The 23,306-nt window shown below is 74.1% G+C and overlaps 3 protein-coding genes across 4 annotated transcripts; 2 read left to right on the top strand and 1 right to left on the bottom strand.

Annotated features, from left to right (window-relative positions):
* Window positions 1-1,497: 1,497 nt before the first annotated feature.
* FHIP1B (FHF complex subunit HOOK interacting protein 1B) lies at window positions 1,498-7,856 on the bottom strand. The gene is made up of 11 exons (XM_086481570.1): window positions 7,719-7,856; window positions 7,030-7,632; window positions 5,146-5,304; window positions 4,977-5,063; window positions 4,701-4,868; window positions 4,506-4,585; window positions 4,199-4,368; window positions 3,083-4,102; window positions 2,824-3,002; window positions 2,560-2,722; window positions 1,498-1,913 (listed from the first exon to the last, which is right to left on the bottom strand). Exons 1-11 carry the CDS (start codon window positions 7,854-7,856, stop codon window positions 1,618-1,620), a joined length of 3,063 nt encoding a protein of 1,020 aa, XP_086337696.1. The 3' UTR covers window positions 1,498-1,617.
* Window positions 7,857-12,337: 4,481 nt separating this feature from the next.
* Window positions 12,338-15,064, top strand: CNGA4 (cyclic nucleotide gated channel subunit alpha 4; the record flags this gene model as incomplete). The annotated part of the gene is made up of 4 exons (XM_086475448.1): window positions 12,338-12,426; window positions 12,540-12,646; window positions 13,172-14,176; window positions 14,268-15,064. Coding segments are annotated over 4 exons (1,998 nt in total), but the record flags the coding sequence as incomplete, so codon positions are not given.
* A 955-nt stretch (window positions 15,065-16,019) lies between these two features.
* On the top strand, window positions 16,020-18,797 carry CCKBR (cholecystokinin B receptor). Of its 2 annotated transcripts, XM_086481574.1 has the most exons (6): window positions 16,020-16,215; window positions 17,199-17,450; window positions 17,543-17,807; window positions 17,924-18,044; window positions 18,094-18,102; window positions 18,303-18,797. In XM_086481574.1, the coding sequence occupies exons 1-6, from the start codon at window positions 16,020-16,022 to the stop codon at window positions 18,795-18,797; spliced, it is 1,338 nt and encodes a 445-aa protein (XP_086337700.1). The 2 variants fall into 2 exon arrangements, with proteins under 2 accessions (XP_086337700.1, XP_086337698.1); XM_086481572.1 differs by lacking the exon at window positions 18,094-18,102 and having other exon boundaries at window positions 17,924-18,051; window positions 18,283-18,797.
* Window positions 18,798-23,306: the final 4,509 nt, after the last annotated feature.

Genomic DNA, 23,306 nt, shown 5'->3' with positions numbered 1-23,306 from the left:
ACCCCCCCGCACGGGGCCTGAGGAACCCCCTCCTGGGGTGGTCAGAGGCCGCTCACCGCTGGGCTGAGACCAGCCACCGCTCGTGACACCTCTCAGGGCTCCACACCCTGCGCCTGGGCTGGGTCTGACCTGGGATGAGGGGTCTGGCTCCCGGACCTGGGGGTCCACGTGGCCCCGGGGAGGGGGGAGGCAGGAGGAGAGATCCAGCCCCACAGGGACTGAACCCACCTGACACCCCGGCTGTTTCCAGCCCAGCACCTGGGGCGCACCCATGACAGCGGCCACGGGCCATCGACAGGACCCCACGTCCTGGACCCTGCGCCATGGCTGCCCTTGGGGTCCCTGCCCACCCGGACTCCATCATCCCCCCGGGCAGGGAGATCCCACGTCCCCTTTTGGCACTCAGAGCCCAGGTGCGGTGCTGGGGCATGTGGGGCTGGGGGCTGCAGGGTGGCTGGGGGCAGGGGAGAGCAGGCAGTGGGGTGGGGGGCACAGCGGGGTGGGGATCTCACTCTGCACCCCCCACCAGGCTCCCACCACTGCTGCCTGGCCGGCCCACGGAAGGCGGCCACGGCATGGGACGTGCCACGGTACACCCTGTGCCGGCCGGACCTGAGCCCACCCTGGGAGCGTGAGCCCATCCTGGGAGCGTGGGCCCACCCTGGGAGTGTGAGCCCACCCTGCCCCGGCACCCAGGATGGCCGAGACGCCGGACCAGCAGCACGGCTGCTCCCTCCGCCACCAGCGGCACCGGACCTCGCAGCCGCCGGCACCACACGAGGCACGGCTCAGCCCCGGCACCTTCCGCGGCATCGCCTCCCGCCCGCGCCCACCTGCCGCGGCTGCGCCGGCCTCGTGTGGGGCCAGCACTGTCGGTGCGACACCGGGGGGCCGCCACGCACGGGGGGCTGCTGCCGGCGCAGGGGGCGGAGATGAGGGCGCCCGACCCCAACCCCAACGAGCAGCCGACCCCGATGCACATCCCCACCAAGGTCCCGCGGCGTCAACCGGCTGCACCCGGAGGGCTGCGCCCACTGCGGCATCAACCAGGCACGGCCACCGGGGAGGGGGCTGCGTATGGGGGGACGCCGGTGCCCAGCCTGGCCCCCTCCCGCCCCAGCAGCGGCGCAGGCAGGGGCGCGGGCGCTGCCCTCGACCAGACCCTTTATTACAGGAGGGCTTTGACACAGCACAGACACACGCAGCCCCCCCATGCACTGCCCCGGCCCCCCCCCAGCCCCACACCCCCGGGGGTCCCGCGGCGCAGGCCAGGGGGGCTGCATGGAGAGGGGCTGGGTGGGCGACGGCCAACACCGGGGCCGGGACGCCCCCCGCCGCGCCCACCCCAGGGACCCCCCGGGGAGCGGCGGGAGGCAAAGGGGGGCAGAGCCAGCCCGCCCCGCGCCCCCGCCGAGCCCCCAGCGCCGCCCGGGGGCCACCCAGGGTCCTGCCCTGCCGCCCCCCCGAGCCGCAGGGGGGGGCAGGGGGCCGCCGGCCACTCCTGCACCGATTGCAGCACGTTCTCAGCCCAACCCTCGTCCCCAATAAATTAAAAAGGTCCGTGTCCCGGGGGTGGTTAAAAAGGCGCCGGGGCCAGGGGTGCGGCGCGGGGGGCTGTCACTCCTCGGGGGGCTCGGTGAGGAAGGGGGAGGTGACGGCGTGGGCCTGGGCGATGGCCGCCAGCTCCTTGAGGAACTCGCTGAAGATGACAGCGCAGTAGACGGCGTTCTTGACGCGCAGGGCCTGGCTCTGCCGCTCGGCCGAGCCGCGGAAGACGGCGGCGCCGGCCAGGGCCTGCAGCGCCGGCCCGTCCCGCACGTGCTGCAGCGCCAGCTGGGCCGCCGCCCGCGCCCGCGTCGGGCTCTGCGTGTGCCGCAGGATCAGCTCCCCCAGCGATGGCTTCCGGCTCTTGGCTGCGGGGGCACGCGTCAGACCCCCGACCCCCCCGTGCAGCCCCCCCCCCCCCCCCGCCCGCCCCGAAACGCAGGGCGCAGCCCCCCGCCACCCCCCGCTGCGGTCCTCCGCGCAATGCCGCGTGCGGCCCCCGCCAACGGTGCAGCCCCCCCCGCCCTCCACGCGATAGATGCCCTGCGCAGCCCCCCGGGTGAGACACCACGCAGCCCCCCGCCCTCTGGACAAGGGAACGTGCAGCCCCCAGCCCTCCATGCAGCCCCCAGCTCTCCCTGCATGCAGCCCCCAGCCCCCTATGCAGCCCCCTATGCAGCCCCCTACCCTCCACATGATACCCTGTGCAACCCCCCACCCTCTGTGCAAGACACTGTGCAGCCCCCAGCCTTCTGGACAAGGGAACACGCAGCGCCCAGCCCTCCATGCGGCCCCCAGCCTTCCCTGCAACGAAGGGTGCAGCCCCCCCCCACACCAATGCAGCCCTCTGTGAAGCACCATGCACAGCCCCCCACCATCAGCGCAGCCCCCAGCCCTCTGTACAAGGGGAGGTGCAGCCCCCAGCCCTCCCTGTGATGCCCTGTGCAGCCCCCAGCCCCCTGTGCAGCCCCCAGCCCCCACGCCCCGCCGCGGCAGCCCCCCGCCCGCCCTCACCCAGCGTCTCGGCGCGGCGCAGGGAGGGCACGGCGCTCGGCGCCTCCGCCCAGTCCAGCTTCCCGCGGGCGATCAGGTACTTCTTGGCCTTGAAGAGCAGCGCCGGGAAGTCCTCCTGGCTGGCGGCGAAGGTCTCGATCTTGTTCTTCACCGAGCCCAGGACCTGCGGGGGCAGAGGGGGAATGAACGGCGCTGCCCACCGGCCCCGGGGAAGGGCTGGGCACCGCGCCGGGGGTCCCGGGGGAGCCCCCACGGCGGCCGTACCTGGAGCAGGGACTTGACGCTGGGCTGGAAGACCATGTTGGTGTTGAGGAGGAAGGAGCGCAGCAGGGGCTGGGGGTAGCAGGCCAGCTGGGCCACCAGCCCCGTCAGCAGAAAGTTGACGTAGAGCGAGTTGTGCAGCATGTTCTCCAGCTTCCCGAAGAGCACCGAGACGAAGGGGCCTGCGGGCGGCGGGCACGGCGCGTCGGGCAGGGCCGCGGGCAGCGGGGGGACCCCCGCGCCCTGGCCCCGCGGCCCCCACCTGTGAAGGGCTGGCTGGGGGGTGGCCCCACCGCCCGCGGCGGGCTGGCCACCAGCTGGGCCAGCGGGTCCGGCGGCCGCGGCGGCGCCCGCCCGGCGGCGTCCCCCTCGGGCAGGGCGGCGAAGCTGGCGAAGGCCTCCTCCTCCTCGCGGGACAGGGGCGGCTCGGGGGGCTCCGGGGGGGCGGGCAGGGCCCCGCCGCCGCCGTTCTTCATCTCGGCCTCGATCTCCCGCAGCTCCTCGGTAAAGGCCTCGATGGTGACGCCGGCCCCGTTGGGCTCGGCCGGCACCCGGGCCAGCAGCTCCTCGATCAGCGAGTCCACCGAGGGCAGCGGCTCCCAGCCCGGGGGCTGCGCCCGGGACCCCGCAGCCCCGTTCTGCGCCGGCACCGGCCGGTGCTCCCGCTCCGGGGGGGCCCCCGCGCCCTCGCCCTCACCCTGTGGGCTCCGGCGCACCTTCTTCACCGCCACGTCCCCCTCGGGCCGGCCCGGCTCCGCCGGCCCGTGCGCCCCGTTCACCAGGGTCCCCGAGTCCCGGGCCTCGGGGCTGGGCCCCCCGCCGCCGGGCTCCCCACCGCTGCCGGGGGGCCCCCCCTGCCCCTCCCTCGCCCCCTCCTCCGGCAAGCCCCGCTTTTTAGTCCGCGGGGTGGGGGGCCGCGGGGTGCCGAGGCCGTCGGGGGCGAGCGGAGGGCCGCCGTCGGGCGAGGGGGCGGCCCCGGCGGCGCTGGGCTCCTCGCCGTCGTAGGGGGCCGACCAGACGCGGCAGGCCCAGGCGCAGCGGTCGATGCTGCGGCGCGCGTCCCGCAGGTACTCCAGGTAGTTCCTGTCCAGCTCCGACACCTCGTCCCACCGGCCGGCGCGGTGGCAGGGGCTGCCGGACGGCGTGCCGGGGGAGCGCGGCGTCGGGCCGGCCGCCTCGGCGGCTGCGCTCTGCTGCCGCATGAAGAAGGAGAGGCGCGAGGGCGTGGAGGGCTTCGGCACCGTCACCACCGAGGAGGTGTCCACGTTGGGGCTGCCATGGCCTGCGGGCGACCGCGCGGAGGGGGGCGCTCAGCGCGGAGCCGTGGCGGGGATGGGGCGACGGCGGTGCGATCCCCCCCCCCTCCTCGGTACCGTACCCTTGGACCAGGCGGCGTGCTCCTCCTCCCGGTCGGGCGGCGGCAGGCTCTCGGGACGGCAGCACCGGGGGATGAGCGAGAGGAACTTGGCAGCCGTCTTGCCGTAGATGTCCAGGTCCCTGACCGCCCGCTTCTGGCTCAGCATGACGTGGCTGCACGGCAGCAGGTACCTGGGGGGGCGACGCGGGGGCAGCGGGACGCGGCCGGGGGACCCCACCGGATGGCGGTGCCGTCAGCAAGTGGGGCCGAGAGCGGCCCCAGGGCCCGTCTGTCTGTCCCTCCAGCGCCGGGGCGCGGGGCGGGTTACCTGAGCACCAGCTGGAGCATGACGTCCTCGCAGTTGAGGCTGAGCAGCGTCCGGAAGAGGCTGAGGGACACCATGCAGAGCTGGGGACAGGGCGGAGGTGAGCGACCCGCCGCCGCGGGGCCGGCGGGCAGCGCCGCGGCCGGGCCGCAGCTGGGGCTCCCGGCTGTGGCGGGGGTTCAGCCCCGCGCCCCTCACCCGGGAGTTGCTGTTGATGCGCCCGACGAGGGTGTCGAGGATGGTGCTGTTGTCGTGGCGGTGCAGCAGGACGAAGCGCAGGAAGGTTTTCAGCAGGGCCGTCTCGCTGACGCTGCGCAGGAACAGGTCCAGGTAGGCCGTGCTGGCGATCATCTCCTCGATGGAGGTCTGCGGGGGGCGAGCGGCTCGGCGCGGGGCTGGGGGCTTCCCCCCCGCGCCCACCGGTACGGGCAGCGCGGCGCTGCGGGGAGGGGGGTCCCCGCCCCGTCCCCTCACCTTGTGCAGCGCCGGCCCCATGACGGGGACGAGGAACCCGTTGTGGACATAATCCACCAGCTGCTTCTGCACCAGCGGGTGGGCGACCTGCGGGGCGGGGAGGGGGGTCAGGGCCGCGGCCAGCCCGGCACGGAGCCGCCAGCCGCCGCCCCCCGCGCCCCAGCCCGACCTGGATGACGGCGTTGCAGAACTCCAGCGAGTTCATGAAGAGGACGAGGGAGGAGACGCCGATCCAGTCCTCGCGGCGCAAGAAGTGCCAGTCGTCCCCCCGCACCTCGATCTTGCGGGGCAGGGAGGAGTACAGGGCGCTCAGGCCCGTGGCCAGCACCTGAGGGGGGATGGGCATTCAGCGCCGGCCGCCCCCCGCCGAAACACCGGTCCCCCAAACAAGACGCCGCGGCACCAGCCGAGCCCGCCGGGGATGTCCCACCCAGCGCGGGCGCCCGTACGGACCCGCCGCCGGCCCCCGCGCAGCCGGTGCGTGACCGGGGAGCGGAGCCGCGCGTTGCCGGAGCCGGGCGAGCGCTGGCACGCGGGCAAAGCGGGCGCAGACGGCCGCAGCGCGCCCCGTCACCCCCTCGGAGCCCCGGCACAGCCCTGCTGGCGCAGCTGCTCCTGCCGGAGCCGCGGGACGTCCGGCCGACGGACCCCAACCGCCCTCCCCCAAACACCAGGCCCACGGGGACACCCACCCCCCTCCGCCCCTGTTCCAAGCTCTGATGGACCCGACGTCTGCTGCTGTCACTGGGGAACGGGTCACCCCCAACCCCAACCTGCCACCCCCCAGCTCCAAGCCCCCCCGCTCCAAGCCCTCCAGGCTCCAAGACCTTCCTGCTCCAAGCCCCGCCTGCTCCAGGCTCTCCCTGCTCCAAAGACCCCCCTGCTCCAATGCCTCCAGCTCCAAGCCCTCCCAGCTCCATGACGTCCCCCATTCAAGCCCCTTCCACTCCAAGTCCTCCCGGCTCCAAACCTTCCCAGCCAACAGCCCTTCCAGCTCCAAGTCCTCCCACCTCCAAGACCTCCCTGCTCCAACCCCCCTTGCCCCAAGTCCCCCCAGCTCCAAGCCCTCCCTGCTCCAAGCCCGTCAGCTCCAAGTCCCTCTGGCTCCAAGCTCTCCCAGTTCTAAGACCTCCCCCCTCCAAGCCCTTCAGCTCAACGATCTCCCAGCTCGAGGCTCTCCATACTCCAAGCTCTCCCAGCTCCAAGTCCTCCATCCTCCAAAGCTCTCCAGCTCCAAGCCCTCCCAGCTCCGTGACGTCCCCCATTCAAGCCCCCTCCACTCCAAGTCCTCCCAGCTCCAAACCTTCGCAGCCGACAGCCCTTCCACCTTCAAGTCCTCCCACCTCCAACATCTCCCTGCACCAACCCCCCTTGCCCCAAGTCCCCCCAACTCCAAAGCTCTCCCAACTCCAAAGCTCTCCCAACTCCAAAGCTCTCCCAACTCCAAAGCTCTCCCAACTCCAAAGCTCTCCCAACTCCAAAGCTCTCCCAACTCCAAAGCTCTCCCAACTCCAAAGCTCTCCCAACTCCAAAGCTCTCCCAACTCCAAAGCTCTCCCAACTCCAAAGCTCTCCCAACTCCAAAGCTCTCCCAACTCCAAAGCTCTCCCAACTCCAAAGCTCTCCCAACTCCAAAGCTCTCCCAACTCCAAAGCTCTCCCAACTCCAAAGCTCACCAGCTAAAAGCCCTCCCAGCTCCAAGGCTTCTTGCTCCAAGACATCCCTCATTCAAGCCCCCTCCACTCCAAGTCCTCCTGGCTCCAAATCTTCCCAGCCAACAGCGCTTCCACCTCCAAGTCCTCCCACCTCCAAGACCTCCCTGCTCCAACCCCCCTTGCCCCAAGCTCTCCCCGCTCCCAGCCCTCCCTGCTCCCCCTCCTCCGCAGCCCAGGCTCCCCAGCTCCCTCCTGCAGGGACAGCCGTGGCTCCTGCCCCCGCAGCCGAACCCGGCCCGGCGTCGGCAGCGCAGCCCCCAGGGCCCGGCCGGGTCCCGGCACCGCTCTGGGGAGGGGCTGGACACGGCACCGGGTCAGCCCGGCTGCCCCCGGCCGTACCGGGCAGAAGTAGGAGTTGTCGGTGATGGACTTGGCCACGGCGTGGTTGCTGGCGGACATGGCCATGATGAGCAGCAGCGCGTCCCTGGCCTGCTGCCCCAGGACGCCCTCGTGGTGGATGAAGGGGATGAGGAGGGAGAAGATGATGAGGTTGGCGGGGCCCTGGTCCGTGTGGCTGTGGAAGAAGAGCTCCAGGATGGAGGGCTCCTTGGCCACGGAGACGCAGAGCTGGTTGAGCAGCAGGACGAGGCTGTTCTCCAGCGGGGCGGAGGTGGGCTCGGCGCAGAGGCTGAGCAGCCGCAGCAGCGGCGTCAGCACCGGCTTGTGCCGCAGCAGGGGCTGCCGGGCCTGGCTGATGAGCATCTCGTAGAGCTTCAGCTGCTCCACCTTGCGCTCCTCGGTGAAGTCGCCCTGCAGGTGCCAGCACAGCAGCCGCTCCAGGAGGTTCTCCGAGGCCACGAACTCCAGGATGGGACCCCGGGACGCCTCCCCCCGCGGCCGGTCCTCCGCCAGCAGGTTCAGCATCTGGTAGGTGTTGTTACGGACGGCGCTGAGGTCGTCGGCCGCCGGCTTGCAGCCGCGCCGCTCCAGGATGCGCAGGACCTGGGAGGGGAGGGAACGCCGCGGCGGCGGTGCTGAGTGCCGGGCCGGCGGAGGGTCCCCGCTGCCGGCCCCGCGCCCCGGCTCACCTGGGACCAGTGGTTCTTGAAGACCATGAGGCAGGTCTCAGGGTCGGCGGTGACGGGGCTCTGCAGGCTGGCGCTGCGGTGGGCTCGCTGCCCGCCCGCCCGCGGGTTCAGCTTGCTCAGCCAGCTCATCCTCTCCATCGGCGGGGCCCGAGGTCGCGGGCGACGACGGTCACGGGCAGCGGCGGGGCGCCCCGCGGGCTGGGCCGGATCCGACTGCTGCCTGGCGGCACCGCCGCAGGGCCATGGGGGAGCGCGGGAACCGCCGGGCCCCTCTCTCCATGCTGCTGCCGCCCCGGGATGGGCTGCGGGGAGAGCGGCGGCTCAGCGCCCGGGGAAGCCGGTGCCCTGGAGAAGCGGCGCCCTGTGGCGCCCGGACAGGACGCCCTGTGGGGCTGCCACGCCGTCCCGGACCCAGAGCGGCCACGGTGGCCGTGGGGTGGTCAGGCAGAGAGCACCGGGGCAACCCCGGCAGGGCCGGGCAGCCACCACCGCGCCAGGCACCGCTGGCTCATCGGCGCGGCAGGACAGGCCACCGCAGGAGCACCAAGCCCGGCGGGGAGATGCCAGGGAAGCCCTCGACAGGGCGGCACGTGGCCAGTGCGGCGCCGGCCCCAGAGCAGAGGCCGGAGCAGCCACACGGCTGCAGTCCGGCACTGCCGAGCGGAACGGGAGCACCGCGGCGAGCCGGGCCAGAGACGGCACGGAGCACGCGGAGGCAAAGCCGGTGCCGATACCATCCCACAGCCCCGCGCCGGGCAGGGGCCAGGGCAGGCGGCAGGACAGGTCAGGGCAGAGCAGCCACGTCACCTACCTCGGCACGGAGGCTGCAGCTCCCCCGTGGCGCGCGGGAGCCGGCGGCAGCACCGTGCCCGGCACCCACGAGGCACTGCCAGCCCCGTGTCAGCCCCCGAAGGACACTCACCGGGGCAGGGGCCAGCTGCCGGGGCCACCGCACTGCCCCACGGCTAAGCCCAGGCCCGGGAGGAGGAAGGAGTGCCGCGGCACCGGGAGCTGGGCCGAGGAAGAGGAAGGGCGAGCGTGCCGGGGCGGCACAGGCCGGGAGGGCTCTGGCTGCCGGCCCTGCCTCCACACCCAGCGCCGCACTTTGAACCCGGGAGCCGGCCCAGCCCGCGGCGTGTGGGGAGCACCCAGCACCCAGCACCCAGCCGCCCGCCCCCCACGGGACCAACGGCCGGGCAGCCGCTGGTGACAGCAGCCCCCCACGCCTCGGGCACCGCGCACCGCCAAGGCGGGGAAGGAGGTGCCCCGGAGCCGATGCCCGGGGAGGGGGACGCCCGCAGACCCCCCGCACCGAGCGGCACCAACCACAGCCACACGCGGGACGGGGGTCCCCAGCAGCCCCAACACCACCGCCACCCCAGGGAGGGGGCACCGGCAGCATCGGCCCAGAAAAAGCCGGGGAAAGCCCCGCTTGGCAGCTGCGGCAGCACCGCCGGCGCACCCACAGATGGTGCGGCACGACGCCGCTGCCGGGGAGCCAGCAGGGATATTTATAGGGCCCCGCGCCCCGGCACCCCGCCACCGCTCGGGCCCACCGTGGCGTGGGGATGGGCACGGGCACAGAGCGCCACGCTGCCCTGGGGGTCGGCTGCCCACACCCACCGCCAGGGTCCCGGGGGGCAGGGGGCAGGGGCTGGCCCCAGAGCAGCCACCGCAGCCCCACAGCGCCCGTCCCAGAGCCCCGACACTGGTGTGTGGCCATGCTGACCCCTCAGCTGCACGTGGAAAGAGCAACAGCACGGGGAGCCGGCACCGGCAGCCCCCCACACCGGCAGCCCCCCAACGCTGGCAGCCCCAGCTGCCGCGCCCTTCCAGAAATAGCCTCCCCGGGCGGCTGGGCAGCGCATGCCGGGGGACAGCCGGAGCAGGGCTGGGTGCCACACATGCCGGAGCGTGCCGGCACAGAGCCCTCCTCAGGGACGCCGGCCCGGCACAGGGGATGTGTCCGGGAGCAGCCAACACGTACAGCCCGTGTGCCGGGACAGGGCACGGCTCCGGCCTCCGCGCTCTGCTGCCGGAGCAGCCCTCCACCGCACAGCCCCACGGCACAGCGAGTCGCCGCGGCCCCACTGGTGGCACACGGACGCCGGGGGCTCGGCAAGGACCAGCGGGAAGCCGGTACGAGCCACCCCGCAGGGAGCCAAGCGTGGGGCTGCCCCCCAGGACACAGCCCCACGGCAGAGGGGAACCGAAAGCGGCCATTAAAGAGAAGCCAAACCGCAAGAGGCGGAAGGAGGGAAGGTGATGGCAGCAGGGCCGGAGCGGGGCCGCCGCCGCGGGCAGGGCAGGGCGAGGCCCCGGCACCGCCTCAAAGCACGTTAACGGGGGGCACGAAGCCCCCGGGCAGCCAAGAGCTCAGGAGTATTTATACCCCGGCACGACTGGTGTCCCGTTCCAGCGGGGGCGAGGTCTGACCGCGGTTGCTAAAGTTAGCCCTCGCCGAGAGCCAGCGTGCCGGGGGAGCCTCGGGCGGGGGCAGCGCCCCGCGCACCGGCACCACGGCTCAGGCCCCTCACCGCGTGCGGCCCGGCCGGCCGGCACGGCGTCACCGCACGAGCCCCCCGCCAGCGGGGCCGGTGCCGAGCAAAGCGCCCACCACAGCGGGGGCACGGTGGCAAAGGCCCGGCGGTGCCGGCGCGGCGTCACACGCCGGGGGGACGTCCTCGGCTGTGCGGCGGGTGTGAAGGCGAGCGACTCGCCCCGACGGGCAGCGGACGTCCGGTGCCGGCAGCCGGGATGCCGCCACGGCGAGGGCAGGGATGCCGTGGGCATGGCCGCCCGCCTCGACCCCCTCCTCTGCACCCTCGAGACCCCCACCTGGTCGCCACGGCCCCGGTGCTGGGTAGACATCGCACCCTCGGTGCCTGGGGCTGCTGATCCCCCCCAGCCGGGGCCGTGCTCCCTCCCCAGCGCCCTGGGAGGTGCTGCCCACCCCGGGACGCACCGGCCCCGGGATGGGGACCGGGACCCCCCCACCCTGCCCGAAGCGGGGCCGCCTACCTGGAGTCAAGGTCGCGGCAGGTCCCGTCCCGTCAGCGCCGCACCTGCGGAGGAGAGAGGAGGAGTCGGACGTGAGGCCCGGCCCCCCCCGGCCCGGTCCCCCCGCCCCGGGGCAGGGCCGACCCCCAGCTGCGGCCCCACGGCAGCGCGGCCCAGTCCCGGCCCCGGCTGGCGGCACCCGCCCGCGCACCCCCGAGACCGAGGCACCCCCCGGGGAGACACTGCCCGGCCCGGCCCGGTCGTCCCTCCCGTTCGGGGACACCCAGGGGCCCGGCAGCCCCGCCACGGCCAAGGGCAGGCGGCGGCCCGGGCGCCCCGGTGCGGCCGGCAGAGCGGGGCCCGGCCCGGCCCAGCCCAGCTCGGCCCCGCCGAGGCCAGGCCGGTGCCGCCTCCCCCCCGCTCCCGGTGCCCCCCCCGCCCCGCCGCTCACCGGCCGCCCCCGCCGCGGGCCCCGCGCGCCCGCCGCCATCTTCCCGCCGCCGCCGCCGCCCGACGCAACCGGCCGCGCAGGCCCCGCCCGCGGCCCCGCCCGCCGCGCCCACGGCCCCGCCCCGCCCTCGGTAGGCGGGGCCAGATGGTCCCGCCCCCTCCACCCGGGGCGGGGCGGGGCAGAGCGATTCGGAACGATTATTGGCTGCGCCGAGCACGGGGCGGGGCTCGGGGGCGGGGCCGGGAGGACCGTAGGGGCCAGGCGGGTCGAGGGGGGCGGGGGGCGGGGGCGCGGGAAACGGGAACACCCCCCGACACCGGGAACTGGCCCTCACTGGGTGACAACCCCCCCCCCGAGTAACCCCCTCAATAGGTAACCCCCACACCAGGAACGCCCCCACCGGGAATCCCCCCCGAACGGGAACACCCCCACCCCCCCCGCACCGAGCACTCCCCCCACCGGGTAAACCTGCACCGGGCACCTCCTCCTCCGGGAACCCCCGCACACCGGGCACCCCCCTCACATCGGGCACCCCCCCCGGGCACCCCCCCGCACCGGGCACCGGGCTGTGCCGCGCACCAGGGACGCCCTGCACCGGCCGGGGTCCGGCTATGCCCGCCCGCGCCCGCACTCGGCCCGGGGGCTCCGGCACCGCACCCCGGCGCCCCCCCGCTCCCGCCCGCTCGGCCGCCCTGGCAACGCGGCTGCCCGCGGCACCGGTGTCCCGGGGGTCCCACCGAGCGCCCCGGGGAGCCCCGCGTTGCCAGGGCGCGCCCGGCGCCTGCAGAGCCACTCGGCTGGCTCCCGCCGGGGGAACCGTGCGCTCGGTGCCGCCCGCCCCGGAGGGGGAAGCGGGTGCAGGACCCTCACCGGCACCGCGGCGCGGGATGCACGGCCTCGGCTCCCGCCTGTCCCGCCGCCGCGTTCGGCACCAGCCGCGCGGCACCGCCGGGCCCGCCGCCGCGAACGAGCCCGGCACCGGCACCGGGTCCGGCTGGGGGTGAGCTGCGCGCCGTGGGGCTGGGGGCACCCGGCGGGGACCCCCTCGGTGCACTGCACCGGGGGCACGGGGCAGGGCCGGCGGGGGCCGGGGGCTCAGCCAGCGGCGGCGGGGTGGCCCTGAGGTCCCCCCGCCTCCCCCGGCAGCGCTGCCGCCCCGCGCAGCTGGACACTGGACCCCTCCGGAGACTGGTACTACTGGTGGATCAGCATCATGGCGCTGCCCGTCCTCTACAACTGGATCGTCCTCATCTGCAGGTGCCCGGGCGGGCGCCGCCGCCGAAGGCCGCGGGGCCCGGGGTGGGGGGCACGGGGCGTCCTGGCACCCCTCGGTGCCGTCACGGTCCCGGTGACGCCTCCCGCACCGCCAGGTGCTGCTTCCCCGAGGTGCAGGCGCGGCACGCGGCGCTGTGGCTGGGTCTGGACGGCCTCTGCGACGCCCTTTACCTGCTGGACGTGGCCGCTCGCCTCCACACCGGTGGGTGCCCGCGCCCCCGCGTGCCCCTCCGTGCCCCAGCCCCCGCCCCGGCCCCACGCGAACGCACGCTCACCTGCGCCCCGTGCACACGCATGCGTGGGCTCGCCTGGACGGGCACAGACACGCACACGCGTGTACAGACACGCACATGTGTGTGCGCCCACACACGCCGCAGACCGCCAGGTGCACACACACACAACACCGCCCCATCAGCCAGGCTGCCACGGGGGTGGGTCCAGGTGGGCACTCTGGGGTCCCAGAACCCACCGCCGTGCCCTTCATCCCCACAGGCAGCCCAGGGCACCCCCAGCCCACGGCAGCATCCCACAGGGCACCTTCCAGCCAAATCAGGCCCAGCGACCCCCCTTGCACCCCCACAACCTTCTCCCAGTGCAGGGAAACCCTGGGTGCCCCAAGCCCGTCACACCATGCTTGGCCAAACCCACACCCCCAGTGCCGATGTGCGCCCCCGCCCCCACCAAGGACCCCCGGTGTCGATCCGGGTCCTGACCCAACAGCCCCCAGGCTTCCTGGAGGACGGCATCCTGGTGCGGGACCGCGTCCGGATCCGTCAACGCTACCTGCGCTCCCCGTCCTTCCGCTGGGACGTGGCGGCAGTGCTGCCCACCGACCTGCTCTGCCTACACCCGGGGCTGGGGGTGCCGGTGGTGCCGGTGGTGCGCGCCAACCGCTGCCTGCGGGCGCCACGGCTCTTTGAGGCCTTCGACCGCCGGGAGACGCACACGGCCCACCCCAACGCCTTCCGCGTCGCCAAGCTGATGCTCTACGTCTTTGTCACCATCCACTGGTACGGCTGCCTCTACTTCGCCCTCTCGGCCTGGCTGGGGCTGGGCACCGACGCCTGGGTCTGCCCCAACGCCAGCCACCCTGGCTTCGCCCGCCCGCTGCGGCAGTACCTCCACAGCTTCTACTTCGCCACCCTCGTCCTCGCCACCGTGGGCGACACGCCAGAGCCCCGGCGCGAGGAGGAGTTCCTCTTCGTCACCGCCGGCTTCCTCCTGGCCGTGCTGGGCTTCGCCACCATCACGGGCAGCATCAGCTCCGTCATCTCCAACGTCAACGCGGCCGACGCCGCCTTCTACCCCGACCCCGAGCCGGTGCGGCGCTATCTGCGGGCACGGGGCACGGGCAGGCGGCTGGCGCGGCGGGTGGCCCGCTGGCACGAGCACCTGCGGGCGCAGCGAAAGCTGCCGGCGGAGCGGGAGGTGCTGCGGCACCTGCCGCGGGGGCTGCGGGCCGATGTGGCGGCCAGCGTCCACCTCCCGGCGCTGCGCCGCGTCGGGCTTTTCCAGAGCTGGGAGGGCGGCGTCCTGCGGCAGCTGGTGCCGCGGCTGCGGCCCCAGTTCTTCGGCCCCGGCGAGTTCGTCTGCCACAAGGGCGACGTGGGCCGCGAGATGTACTTCGTCCGCGAGGGGCGGCTGGCCGTGGTGGCGGAGGACGGCGTCACGCAGCTCGCCGTCCTGGGCGAGGGGCTCTACTTCGGGGAGATCAGCCTCATCAACATCAAAGGTGAGGCACCACCACCGCGCCCCACCGCAGCTGCCCCCCGCCCCGGATTGACACCCCCCCCCGGCCTCACCGCAGCCCCCTGCCTCCCCAGGGAACACCTCAGGGAACCGGCGCACGGCCAACATCATGAGCATTGGCTGGTCGGACCTCTTCTGCCTCTCCAAAGAGGACCTGGCAGAGGTGCTGGCCGAATTCCCCAGCGCCCGGGCCGCGCTGGAGGCCAAGGGCCGGCAGCTCCTGCGGCGCATGGGCCAGCTGGACGCGCGGGCCGAGGCGGCGGCGGCAGCGGTGGAGGAGGAGGCCGAGCGCCGGGCGCAGGCGCTGGAGGCGGCGCTGGAGGGGCTGCAGACGCGGGCGGCCCGGCTGCTCGCCCGGCTGGAGGCCAGCGCCTTCGGGCTGTCCCTGCGCGTCCGGTGCCTCGAGCGCCGGCTCCGGCACTGGCAGTGTGATGGGGCGCGGGGTCCTGACGGGGCGCAGGGTCCCCCCAGATCACAGTGTCACCCCAGGGTGCAGGGGCCCAATGGGGTGCAGGGGCCCAATGGAGCACAGGGTCCCCCCAAGGTGCAGGGTCCCCCCGAGGCACAGGGTCCCCCTGGGTCACAGGGTCCCAGAGGGGTGCAGGGTCTCAATGGGGCACAGGGTCCCCCCAAGGTGCAGGGTCCCCCCAGGTCACAGGGTCCCAGAGGGGTGCAGGTTCTCAATGAGGCACGGGGTCCCCACAAGGTGCAGGGTCCCCCCAGGGCACAGGGTCCTCCCGGGTCACAGCATCCTCCCAGGGTCCAGGGGCCCAATGGGGCACAGGGGCCCAGAGGGGTGCAGGGTCCCCCCCAGTCGGGGGGTCCCCCAGGGAGGCGGGGTCCCGCGGGGGGTCCGGTCCCCCGGCGCTGAGCGTTACCTGGTGTCAGCCTATGCCCGGCGGGACACACACAAACACACACGAACACGCACACACACACAGCAGCGACAACAGCCGCCGGGTGGCCGCGACAACCGTTGCTAGGTAACAAGGACAGCTGTTGCGAAGTAACGTTGGGCTGTTCGTGAACTGCGACGGCGCTGGGACGGGGCGGGGACCGCGACCGGGACCAGGATGGGGACAGGGACGGGGACAGGGGTGGGGACCGCGATGGGGCCGAGACAGAGATGGGGCAGGGACAGCAGTGGGGACGGGGACCTCGATCGGGACCGGGATGGGGATCAGGATCGGCACCGGGATGGGACAGGGACGGGGACGGGGACGGGGGCCGCCATCGGGACCTGGATGGGGACAGGGATAAGGCAGGGATGGGGATAGGGACCTGCACAGGGACGGGGATGGGGATGGGACCGGGATGGGGACAGGGATAGGGCACGGATGGGGCAAGGACCGGGATGGGGACAGGTCAGGGATGGGGACCGGGATCGGGATGGGGACTGGACCGGGGACGGGGATGGGGCAAGGGGAAGGGCAGGGCCAGGGCAGGGCCCGGCGGGATGAGGGTGGGCAGAGGCGGCCCTCGGGCTGCACCGGGCCGGGGGGATGCCGGGGCTCCCGGGAAAGCGGCGACGGGAACCGGCCGAGGGCCGGTGTCGGAGGGGGGCATCTGGGGTCCCCCCGCCCCGTCGAGCCGCCGCGGGCGCGCGCCCCGCCGCCGCCCGGTGCCACCGCCCCCCCGCCCCCCCCCTCCCCCGCCCCTGCCCGGTGCCGCCCCCGCCCCCGGCCCGCCCCGCTCCGGGCGCCGCCCCCGCTCACTCTCCCGGCGGCTCCGGAGCGGAGCGGAGCGAACGGAGCCTCCTCCCGGTGCCGCCGCCGGGCGGGGGGCGATGGGCGCGGGGCGGCTCTAGCGGCGGCTCGGCCGGTGCCATGGACCCCCGGCGCCTCAACGAGTCGCTGACCGAACTGCTCTGCCGCCCCGGGAACGGCTCCGCCGCCGCCGCCGCTGCCGCCGCCGCCGCCGCCGCCGCCGCCACCGGCACCGGCTCCGGCACCGGCTCCGCCGGCAACGGCTCCGGCTGCGACCTCCTCCGCAGGGGCCTCCGCGGGCCCCCGGCGCCCAAAGGTGAGACCGGGAGGGGACGGGAGGGACCCCGTGCTGTCCCGCCGTACCTCCCGGTGCACCCCGCTGCTCCCCGCCATGCCTCCCGGTCCACCCCGGTGCACCCCACCGCCTGCCCGGTGCACCCCGCTGCCCCTCATCCTCCTGCCTGGTCCACCCTGGTGCACCCGCCGTGCCTCCCGGTGCAACCGCCTGCCCGGTGCACCCCGCTGCCCCTCATCCACCTGCCCGGTGCTCCCCGGTGCACCCCGCCGTGCCTCCCGGTCCAGCCCGGAGCACCCCGCCGTGCCTCCCGGTGCACCCCCGTGCTCCCTGCTGTGCTTCCCGGTGCACCCGCCTGCCCGCTGCACCCCACTGCCCCTCTTCTGCCTGCCTGGTGCACCCCGCCGTACCTCCCGGTGCAGCCCAGAGCACCCCCGTGCCCCCCAGCCCCGCCACACCGGGTCTGGCACACCCCACCGGCTGCTGCCACCATCCCCATCCCCGGCAGGGACGTGTCCCAGGCCGGGGGGCTCAGCGGCACCAGCACTGCCCGGTGGTCCCGGTGCTGGCTCTGGGGTCAGCATGGTGGGGGACAAACAGCCCCGGTGACCTCCCCAGGGCAGCGGAGGCTCGGGCGCGGGGCTGCTGCCACACCGGGAGGGCAGAGGCCCAGGGGTGGCCGTGGGCAGCCTCGTCCGAGCGTGGCCAAGGGCTCAGCCGTGGCTACGGGCAGGACACGGGCAGCACTGCCTCTCCTCCACGGCACCCACCTGGCCCAGGGTGCCCACCGGCGCTGGAGCCCAGCCTGGGCGGCCGCGTGTCCACCAGGCTGGGGGCAGCCGGGGCGCCCCAGCCCCGCGTCCGCTGTGGCGGCAGCCACACGGAGGGAACCCCAGTGCCCGGCTCCCCACCGAGCCGAGGTGCCTCCACGGCCACACCACCCTCCCGTGCCGGGGTGCTGCCAGGGGTGCCGGCGTGGCAGCCCGTGACCCTGCCGCCCACAGACCTGGACCTGACGGTGCGCGTCCTGCTCTACGCGCTGATCTTCGCGTTGAGCGTCTGTGGGAACGCCCTGGTCGTGGCGGTGCTGCTGCTGAACCGCCGCCTGCGCACCGTCACCAACTCCTTCCTGCTCTCCCTGGCGCTCAGCGACCTGATGCTGGCGCTGTGCTGCATGCCCTTCACCCTCGTCCCCAACCTCATGGGCACCTTCGTCTTCGGAGAGGCCGTCTGCAAGCTCATGGCCTACCTCATGGGTACGAGGCGGGGGGGCCGGGGGAGGGCCGTGCCGTGCCGTGCCGCGCCGCGCTGTGCTGTGCCGGCGGGCGCTGACCCTCGCTGCCCGCAGGCGTCTCCGTCTCGGTGTCCACCTTCAGCCTGGTGGCCATCGCCATCGAGCGGTACAGTGCCATCTGCAACCCGCTGCAGTCCCGCGTCTGGCAGACGCGCTCGCACGCCTGCCGGGTCATCGCCGGCACCTGGCTCTTCTCGGCGCTGCTCATGCTGCCCTACGCCATCTACAGCACCACGCGCGCCCTCCCCGCCCGCGGCGCCCACCCGCCCGTCAGCCAGTGCACCCACGAGTGGCCCAACCAGCACGTCCGGCAGGCCTGGTGAGTCGGCCCCGCCACCCCGGCACGAGGCGGTGATGTGGTCTGGTCACCAGCGGCGACCCGGTGAGGCAGCCGGGCTGGTGAGGGGCTGGCAAGCCACGGGCGCCATCTTCCAGGTACGTCCTGCTGCTCCTCATCCTCTTCTTCATCCCGGGCGTGGTGATGATGGTGGCGTACGGGCTCATCTCCCGCGAGCTCTACCGAGGCATCCGCTTCGAGCTGGACATCAAGGGGGAGGCCGCAGGTGAGGGGCCGGCGCTGGCGTGACCCCCTGGCACGGGCACAGTCCCCTGCCGTGGGATGAGGGGGAGGGCTGAGCCCCCCCGGTCCCCACAGCTGGGGGGGAGGGGGGGGCTTCTCTGGGGACCCCTCCCTGCCCAGGGTGCTGTGCTGCATCCCACCAGGGCACAGTGGGGGACGTGCTTGTGGCCTCGGTTTGCCGGGTCCGTGACCGCATCCCCGCCCTGCCCCACAGCCCAGCGCGGCGGCGGGGAGCCGGCGCCCGCCTGCGACGAGGGGGACGGCTGCTACCTGCAGCTCTCCCGGCCGGGCGGCGCGCTGGAGCTGCGGGCACTGGGCGCCTCGGGGTCACAGCAGGACCGGGGCCGCGTCAACAGCTCGGAGGCGAAGCTGGTGGCCAAGCGGCGCGTGATCCGCATGCTGGTGGTCATCGTGGCCATGTTCTTCCTCTGCTGGCTGCCCGTCTTCAGCGCCAACACGTGGCGCGCCTTCGCCCCGCAGGCGGCCCAGCGGGCGCTCTCGGGGACCCCCATCTCCTTCATCCACCTCCTCTCCTACACCTCGGCCTGCGCCAACCCCCTCATTTACTGCTTCATGAACCGCCGGTTCCGCAAGGCCTTCCTGGCCACCTGCGCCGGCTGCCGGCGCCGCGCCTGCCCGCGCCGCCCGCTCGAGGACGAGGCGGCCAACGCCAGCGCCTCGCTCTCCAAGTTCAGCTACACCACCGTCAGCAGCCTCGGGCCCCCCTGAGCCGCCCGTGCCACCCGCCGCTGCCCCCCGGGCTCTGCCTGCGCCCCCCTCCTGCGCCCCGCGCCTGGCACAGCTTCGTGCACCCCCAGCCTCCGGCACCCTCTGCGCCTCGCCGGCCCCCGCACAGCCCCAGGGCCCCCCGTGCCGCCGAGCTCCGCACGCCGCCATGGGGGCGAGGAGCCAGGGCAGGGGGACCCCGGGGCCAGGCAGGCTGGGGCCGGGGTGGGGCGGGGTGTCAACGTGCCCCCAGCCCAGCCTGGGGTCTCCCTGCGCCGCTACCCGGCTCCGGCCCAATAAACTCGCCCTGCGCCCGCCTGCGCCGCTGCTTTGACCCAGCACGGGGAGGGCGGCGGGGCAGGGCCGGGCGGGACAAGGGGGCTGCGCCGCTCGGCGAGGGCGCAGGCGTGGGACCCTCCGCTGAGAGCGTCACTGGGCACCGGTGCAGCGGCCAGTTCAGCCGATGGGGTGACGGGTCACGCTCGGGGTTGGGGACGGCCCCATCCAGGGCGGCCCCACTGGCCTCCGCCCCGGCACCAGGGTGGCACCGCGTGGCACCGCATCAGCACCAGGGTGGCGTGGCACCGCATGGCACCGCATGGCACCACGCTGGCACCGGCGCGGCTGGGTGGTTCGCGGGCAGTGGGTTGTGCCGACTCTCCCGCCCCACCCGGGGGAGTCCTACCACACCGGGCCACCGGGACTGGCACCGGGATGGCACAAACACACGCACACACCCACACCCCCCCCCATGCACAGCACATACGTGCACATGCAGAGACGCATTGTGCACACACGCGTGTGCCCACAGAGGGGCGTGCGCACGTGCACAAGCACCCTGACGTGAGTCCCCAGCACCCACAGCCAGGTCCCTACGGGCGGGGGCGGCACAGACCACCCATGGGTGCAGGGACCCCACACACAGTGGGGACAGGACCTGGGCGGAGGCCAGGGAATCCATCCCCCATCACGCCCCCAGAGGACTCCACCCCCCATCATGCCCCAGGGGTCTCCATCCCCCATCACACTCCAGGGGTCTCCATCTCCCATCACGCCCCCAGTGGACTCCATCTCCCATCATGCCCCAGGAGACTCCATCCCCCATCACGCCCCCAGAGGACTCCATCTCCCATCATGCCCCAGGAGACTCCATCCCCCATCACGCCCCCAGAGGACTCCATCTCCCATCATGCCCCAGGAGACTCCATCCCCCATCACGCCCCCAGTGGACTCCATCTCCCATCATGCCCCAGGAGACTCCATCCCCCATCACGCCCCCAGAGGACTCCATCCCCCATCATGCCCCAGGGGTCTCCATCCCCCATCATGCCCCAGGGGTCTCCATCCCCCATCACGCCCCCAGAGGACTCCATCTCCCATCATGCCCCAGGTGGCTCCATCCCCCATCATGCCCCAGGGGTCTCCATCCCCCATCACGCCCCCAGAGGACTCCATCTCCCATCATGCCCTAAGGGTCTCCATCCCCCATCACGCCCCCAGAGGACTACATCTCCCATCATGCCCCAGGGGTCTCCATCCCCCATCATGCTCCAGGGATCGCCATCCCCCATCACGCCCCCAGAGGACTCCATCTCCCATCATGCCCCAGGGGTCTCCACCCCCCATCACGCCCCCAGAGGACTCCATCTCCCATCATGCCCCAGTGGACTCCATCCCCCATCACGCCCCCAGAGGACTCCCTCTCCCATCATGCCCCAGGACTCCATCCCCCATCATGCCCCTCGCGGACCAAATCTCCCATCACGCCCTGTCGCCACTACGGCTCCGCCCCCTCGTTCTCTCCCCCCCCACTTTCCCCGCCCTCTCCCCGCGCCGGCCCCGCCCCTCTCCGCGCTGGCCCCGCCCCCGGCCCCGCCCCCGCGGCGCAGGCGGCGTTCGGCCATGGCGGCGGGGGCTCGGGGCTGCGGCCCGGCCCGGCCGCTCCCGCTGCCGCTGCTCCTGTCGGTGCCGCTGCTCCTGTCGCTGTCGCTGTCGCTGTCGCTGTCGGCCGGGCCGCCCCCTGGCGGGGGGGAGGCCTTGGCAGAGGCATCGTGGCGCTGGGGGTGGCGGAACGTGTCGTGCCCGGTCTGTCGGCTGCTCTTTGGGGCTCTGGACCTGGCCCTGCAGGTGGGACGGGGGGGACCGAGGGGGACGGGGGGGGGGACCGGGCCGGGGGTGACGGGGGGGGGACAGGGACAGGGCAGGGGGGACAGGGCCGGGAGGGGGACAGTGACAGGAGGGGGACAGAGGGGACAGGGCTGGCATCGGGACATACAGGGGGGGACAGGGCTGGGAGGGCCGGGGCTGGGACAGGGTCAGGGCAGGGGGGACAGGGCTGGCAGGGGACGGTGATAGTGGGGGGGGACAGAGGGGACAGAGCTGACAGGGGACAGTGACAGGGGGACAGGGCTGCGGGGACGGGGCTGGCAGGGGACGGTGACAGGCTGGGGATAGGGCTGGTGTTGGGACAGTGACAGCAGGGGACAGGGCCGGGTGGATTAGGCTGGGACAGGATCAGGGCAGGGGGCACAGGGCTGGCAGGGGACGGTGATGGTGTGACAGGGCCAGAAAGGGGACAGTGACAGGGAGGGCAGGGCTGGCGTCGGGACAGCGGCAGGGTCGGGCCAGTGACGGTGACCGCAGTGACAGGCCGGGGCTGGAGAGAGGAGCTGGGGCAGGGCCGGGACCTCGTGACGGGGCCGGGGCACGTCGAGGCTTGTGACGGGCACGGGACCGGGCGGGGGCGGGGGCGGGCCGGGCTCCCCGGCTCCTTCCCCGGGAGGGAGCTGGGCCGGGTGACGGGGGGCGAGGGGCCGCGGTGGCGGGGCCGTGCGGGAGGCGTCGCGGCCCATCGCCGGTCCCTGCCCCGCAGCTGGAGCCCAACGTGGCGCGCGTGGGGCGCGTGGCGTCGCGGCTGTGCCAGGAGCTGCGGCTGGCGCGGCCGGAGGTGTGCCGGCAGGCCGTTCAGCTCTTCCAGCAGGACGTCGTGTCGGCCTGGGCCCGCTCGGTGCTGCGGCCCGGCGAGGCCTGCGGGCTGCTGCTGGGCCGCCGCTGCGGCCGCTGGGACATCTTCGGCGACTGGAACGTCTCCCTGCCCGACACCCCCAAGCCGCCCGTGCGGCCCCCGGCGCCCCCGCCGCCCGGCGCCCCCACCGCTCGCCTCCTCTTCCTCACCGACCTGCACTGGGACCGCCACTACGTGCCGGGCAGCGAGGCCGCCTGCCCCGACCCGCTCTGCTGCCGTGGCACCGCCCGCCCCGGCCCCGGCGGCGCCGGCTTCTGGGGCGAGTATGGCAAGTGCGACCTGCCGCTGCACACCATCGAGTCGCTGCTGGCCCAGCTCCCCGGCACCGCCGGCTTTGCCGCCGCGTACTGGACGGGTGACATCCCGGCGCACGACGTCTGGCAGCAGAGCCGGCAGGACCAGCTGCTGGCCCTGCGCACCGTCACCGGGCTGCTGCGCCGGCACCTGGGCGACCTGCCCGTCTACCCGGCCGTGGGCAACCACGAGGCCACGCCAGTCAACGCCTTTCCCCCGCCATACGTGCAGGGCAACCAGTCCTCCGCCTGGCTCTACGACGCCATGGCACAGGCCTGGCAGGACTGGCTGCCCCCGGCGGCGCTGCAGACCCTCCGGTGGGGGCGGCTGCCAGCGCTGGCCGGGCGGGCGAGGGGGGCTCCGGGCCAGGGGATTTGCGCTAGCAGGGGCTCAGGGCTGGGGAATTTGAGCTGGTAGAGATTGGGGGAGCTCGGGGTGGGGGGCTCTGGGTGAGCAGAGATGAGGGGGCTCAGGGCTGGGGGGCTCTGGGTGAACAGAGGTCGGGGGGCTTGGGGTGGGGAGCTCTGGGTGAACAGAGGTCGGGGGGCTCAGTGTGGGGGGCCCCAGGTGAGCAGAGATCGGGGGGCTCAGGGGTGGGGGCTTTGGGCTCACAGGGGTGAGTGGGGTCTCAGGGCTGGTCTGGGTGCTTTGGGTGGGCAGGGGCAAGAGGGGCTCCAGGCTGGGGGGGGGGTGCGAGGGGGCTTTGGGCCAGGGGCAGAGGGGAGGGGGGGGGGTGCAGGGGGACACAGGGGGGTGCAGGTGGCACTGATCCCCTCCCGTCCCCGCAGGGAGGCCGGTTTCTACACAGTGCAGGTGTGGCCGGGGCTGCGCCTCGTCTCCCTCAACATGAACTTCTGCTCCCAGGCCAACTTCTGGCTCCTCATCAACGCCACTGATCCCGCCGGGCAGCTCCAGTGGCTGGTGGGGGTCCTGGCGGCCGCCGAGCAGGCGGGGGAGAAGGTGAGGGCTGGGGGGGGCGCCAGCCCCGCGGGCGGGGGGGCTGAGGGGGGTGTCCCGGGCACCCCCAGCCCCCCGTTCCGCCCTGCCCTGCCTCCCAGGTGCACATCATCGGGCACATCCCGCCGGCCCACTGCCTGCGCAGCTGGAGCTGGAACTACTACCGCATCGTCAGCAGGTCAGTGCCCCCCCGGCCGGACCCCTGCCCCATGGCGGTGTCGGGGAGGAGGCAGGGG

The sequence above is a fragment of the Leptosomus discolor genome, chromosome 1, assembly GCF_034619465.1.
Source record: "Leptosomus discolor isolate bLepDis1 chromosome 1, bLepDis1.hap2, whole genome shotgun sequence".
NCBI lineage: Eukaryota > Metazoa > Chordata > Aves > Leptosomiformes > Leptosomidae > Leptosomus > Leptosomus discolor.
The sequence above is the reverse complement of the archived record's forward strand: the minus strand, read 5'-3'. Positions and strand labels throughout refer to the sequence as shown.

Excerpts from the sequence above, each read along its gene's own strand:
- FHIP1B (XM_086481570.1), bottom strand. The coding sequence starts at position 7,856 with ATGGAGAGGATGAGCTGGCTGAGCAAGCTGAACCCGCGGGCGGGCGGG. Across the intron at positions 4,869-4,976 it reads TGGGGCCGGCGCTGCACAAG|ACCTCCATCGAGGAGATGAT; the intron begins GTGAGGGGACGG and ends CGCCCCCCGCAG. Across the intron at positions 3,003-3,082 it reads CCCCAGCCAGCCCTTCACAG|GCCCCTTCGTCTCGGTGCTC; the intron begins GTGGGGGCCGCG and ends CGCCGCCCGCAG.
- CCKBR (XM_086481572.1), top strand. The coding sequence starts at position 16,020 with ATGGACCCCCGGCGCCTCAACGAGTCGCTGACCGAACTGCTCTGCCGC. Across the intron at positions 17,451-17,542 it reads GCTCATGGCCTACCTCATGG|GCGTCTCCGTCTCGGTGTCC; the intron begins GTACGAGGCGGG and ends CGCTGCCCGCAG. Across the intron at positions 17,808-17,923 it reads CAGCACGTCCGGCAGGCCTG|GTACGTCCTGCTGCTCCTCA; the intron begins GTGAGTCGGCCC and ends GCCATCTTCCAG.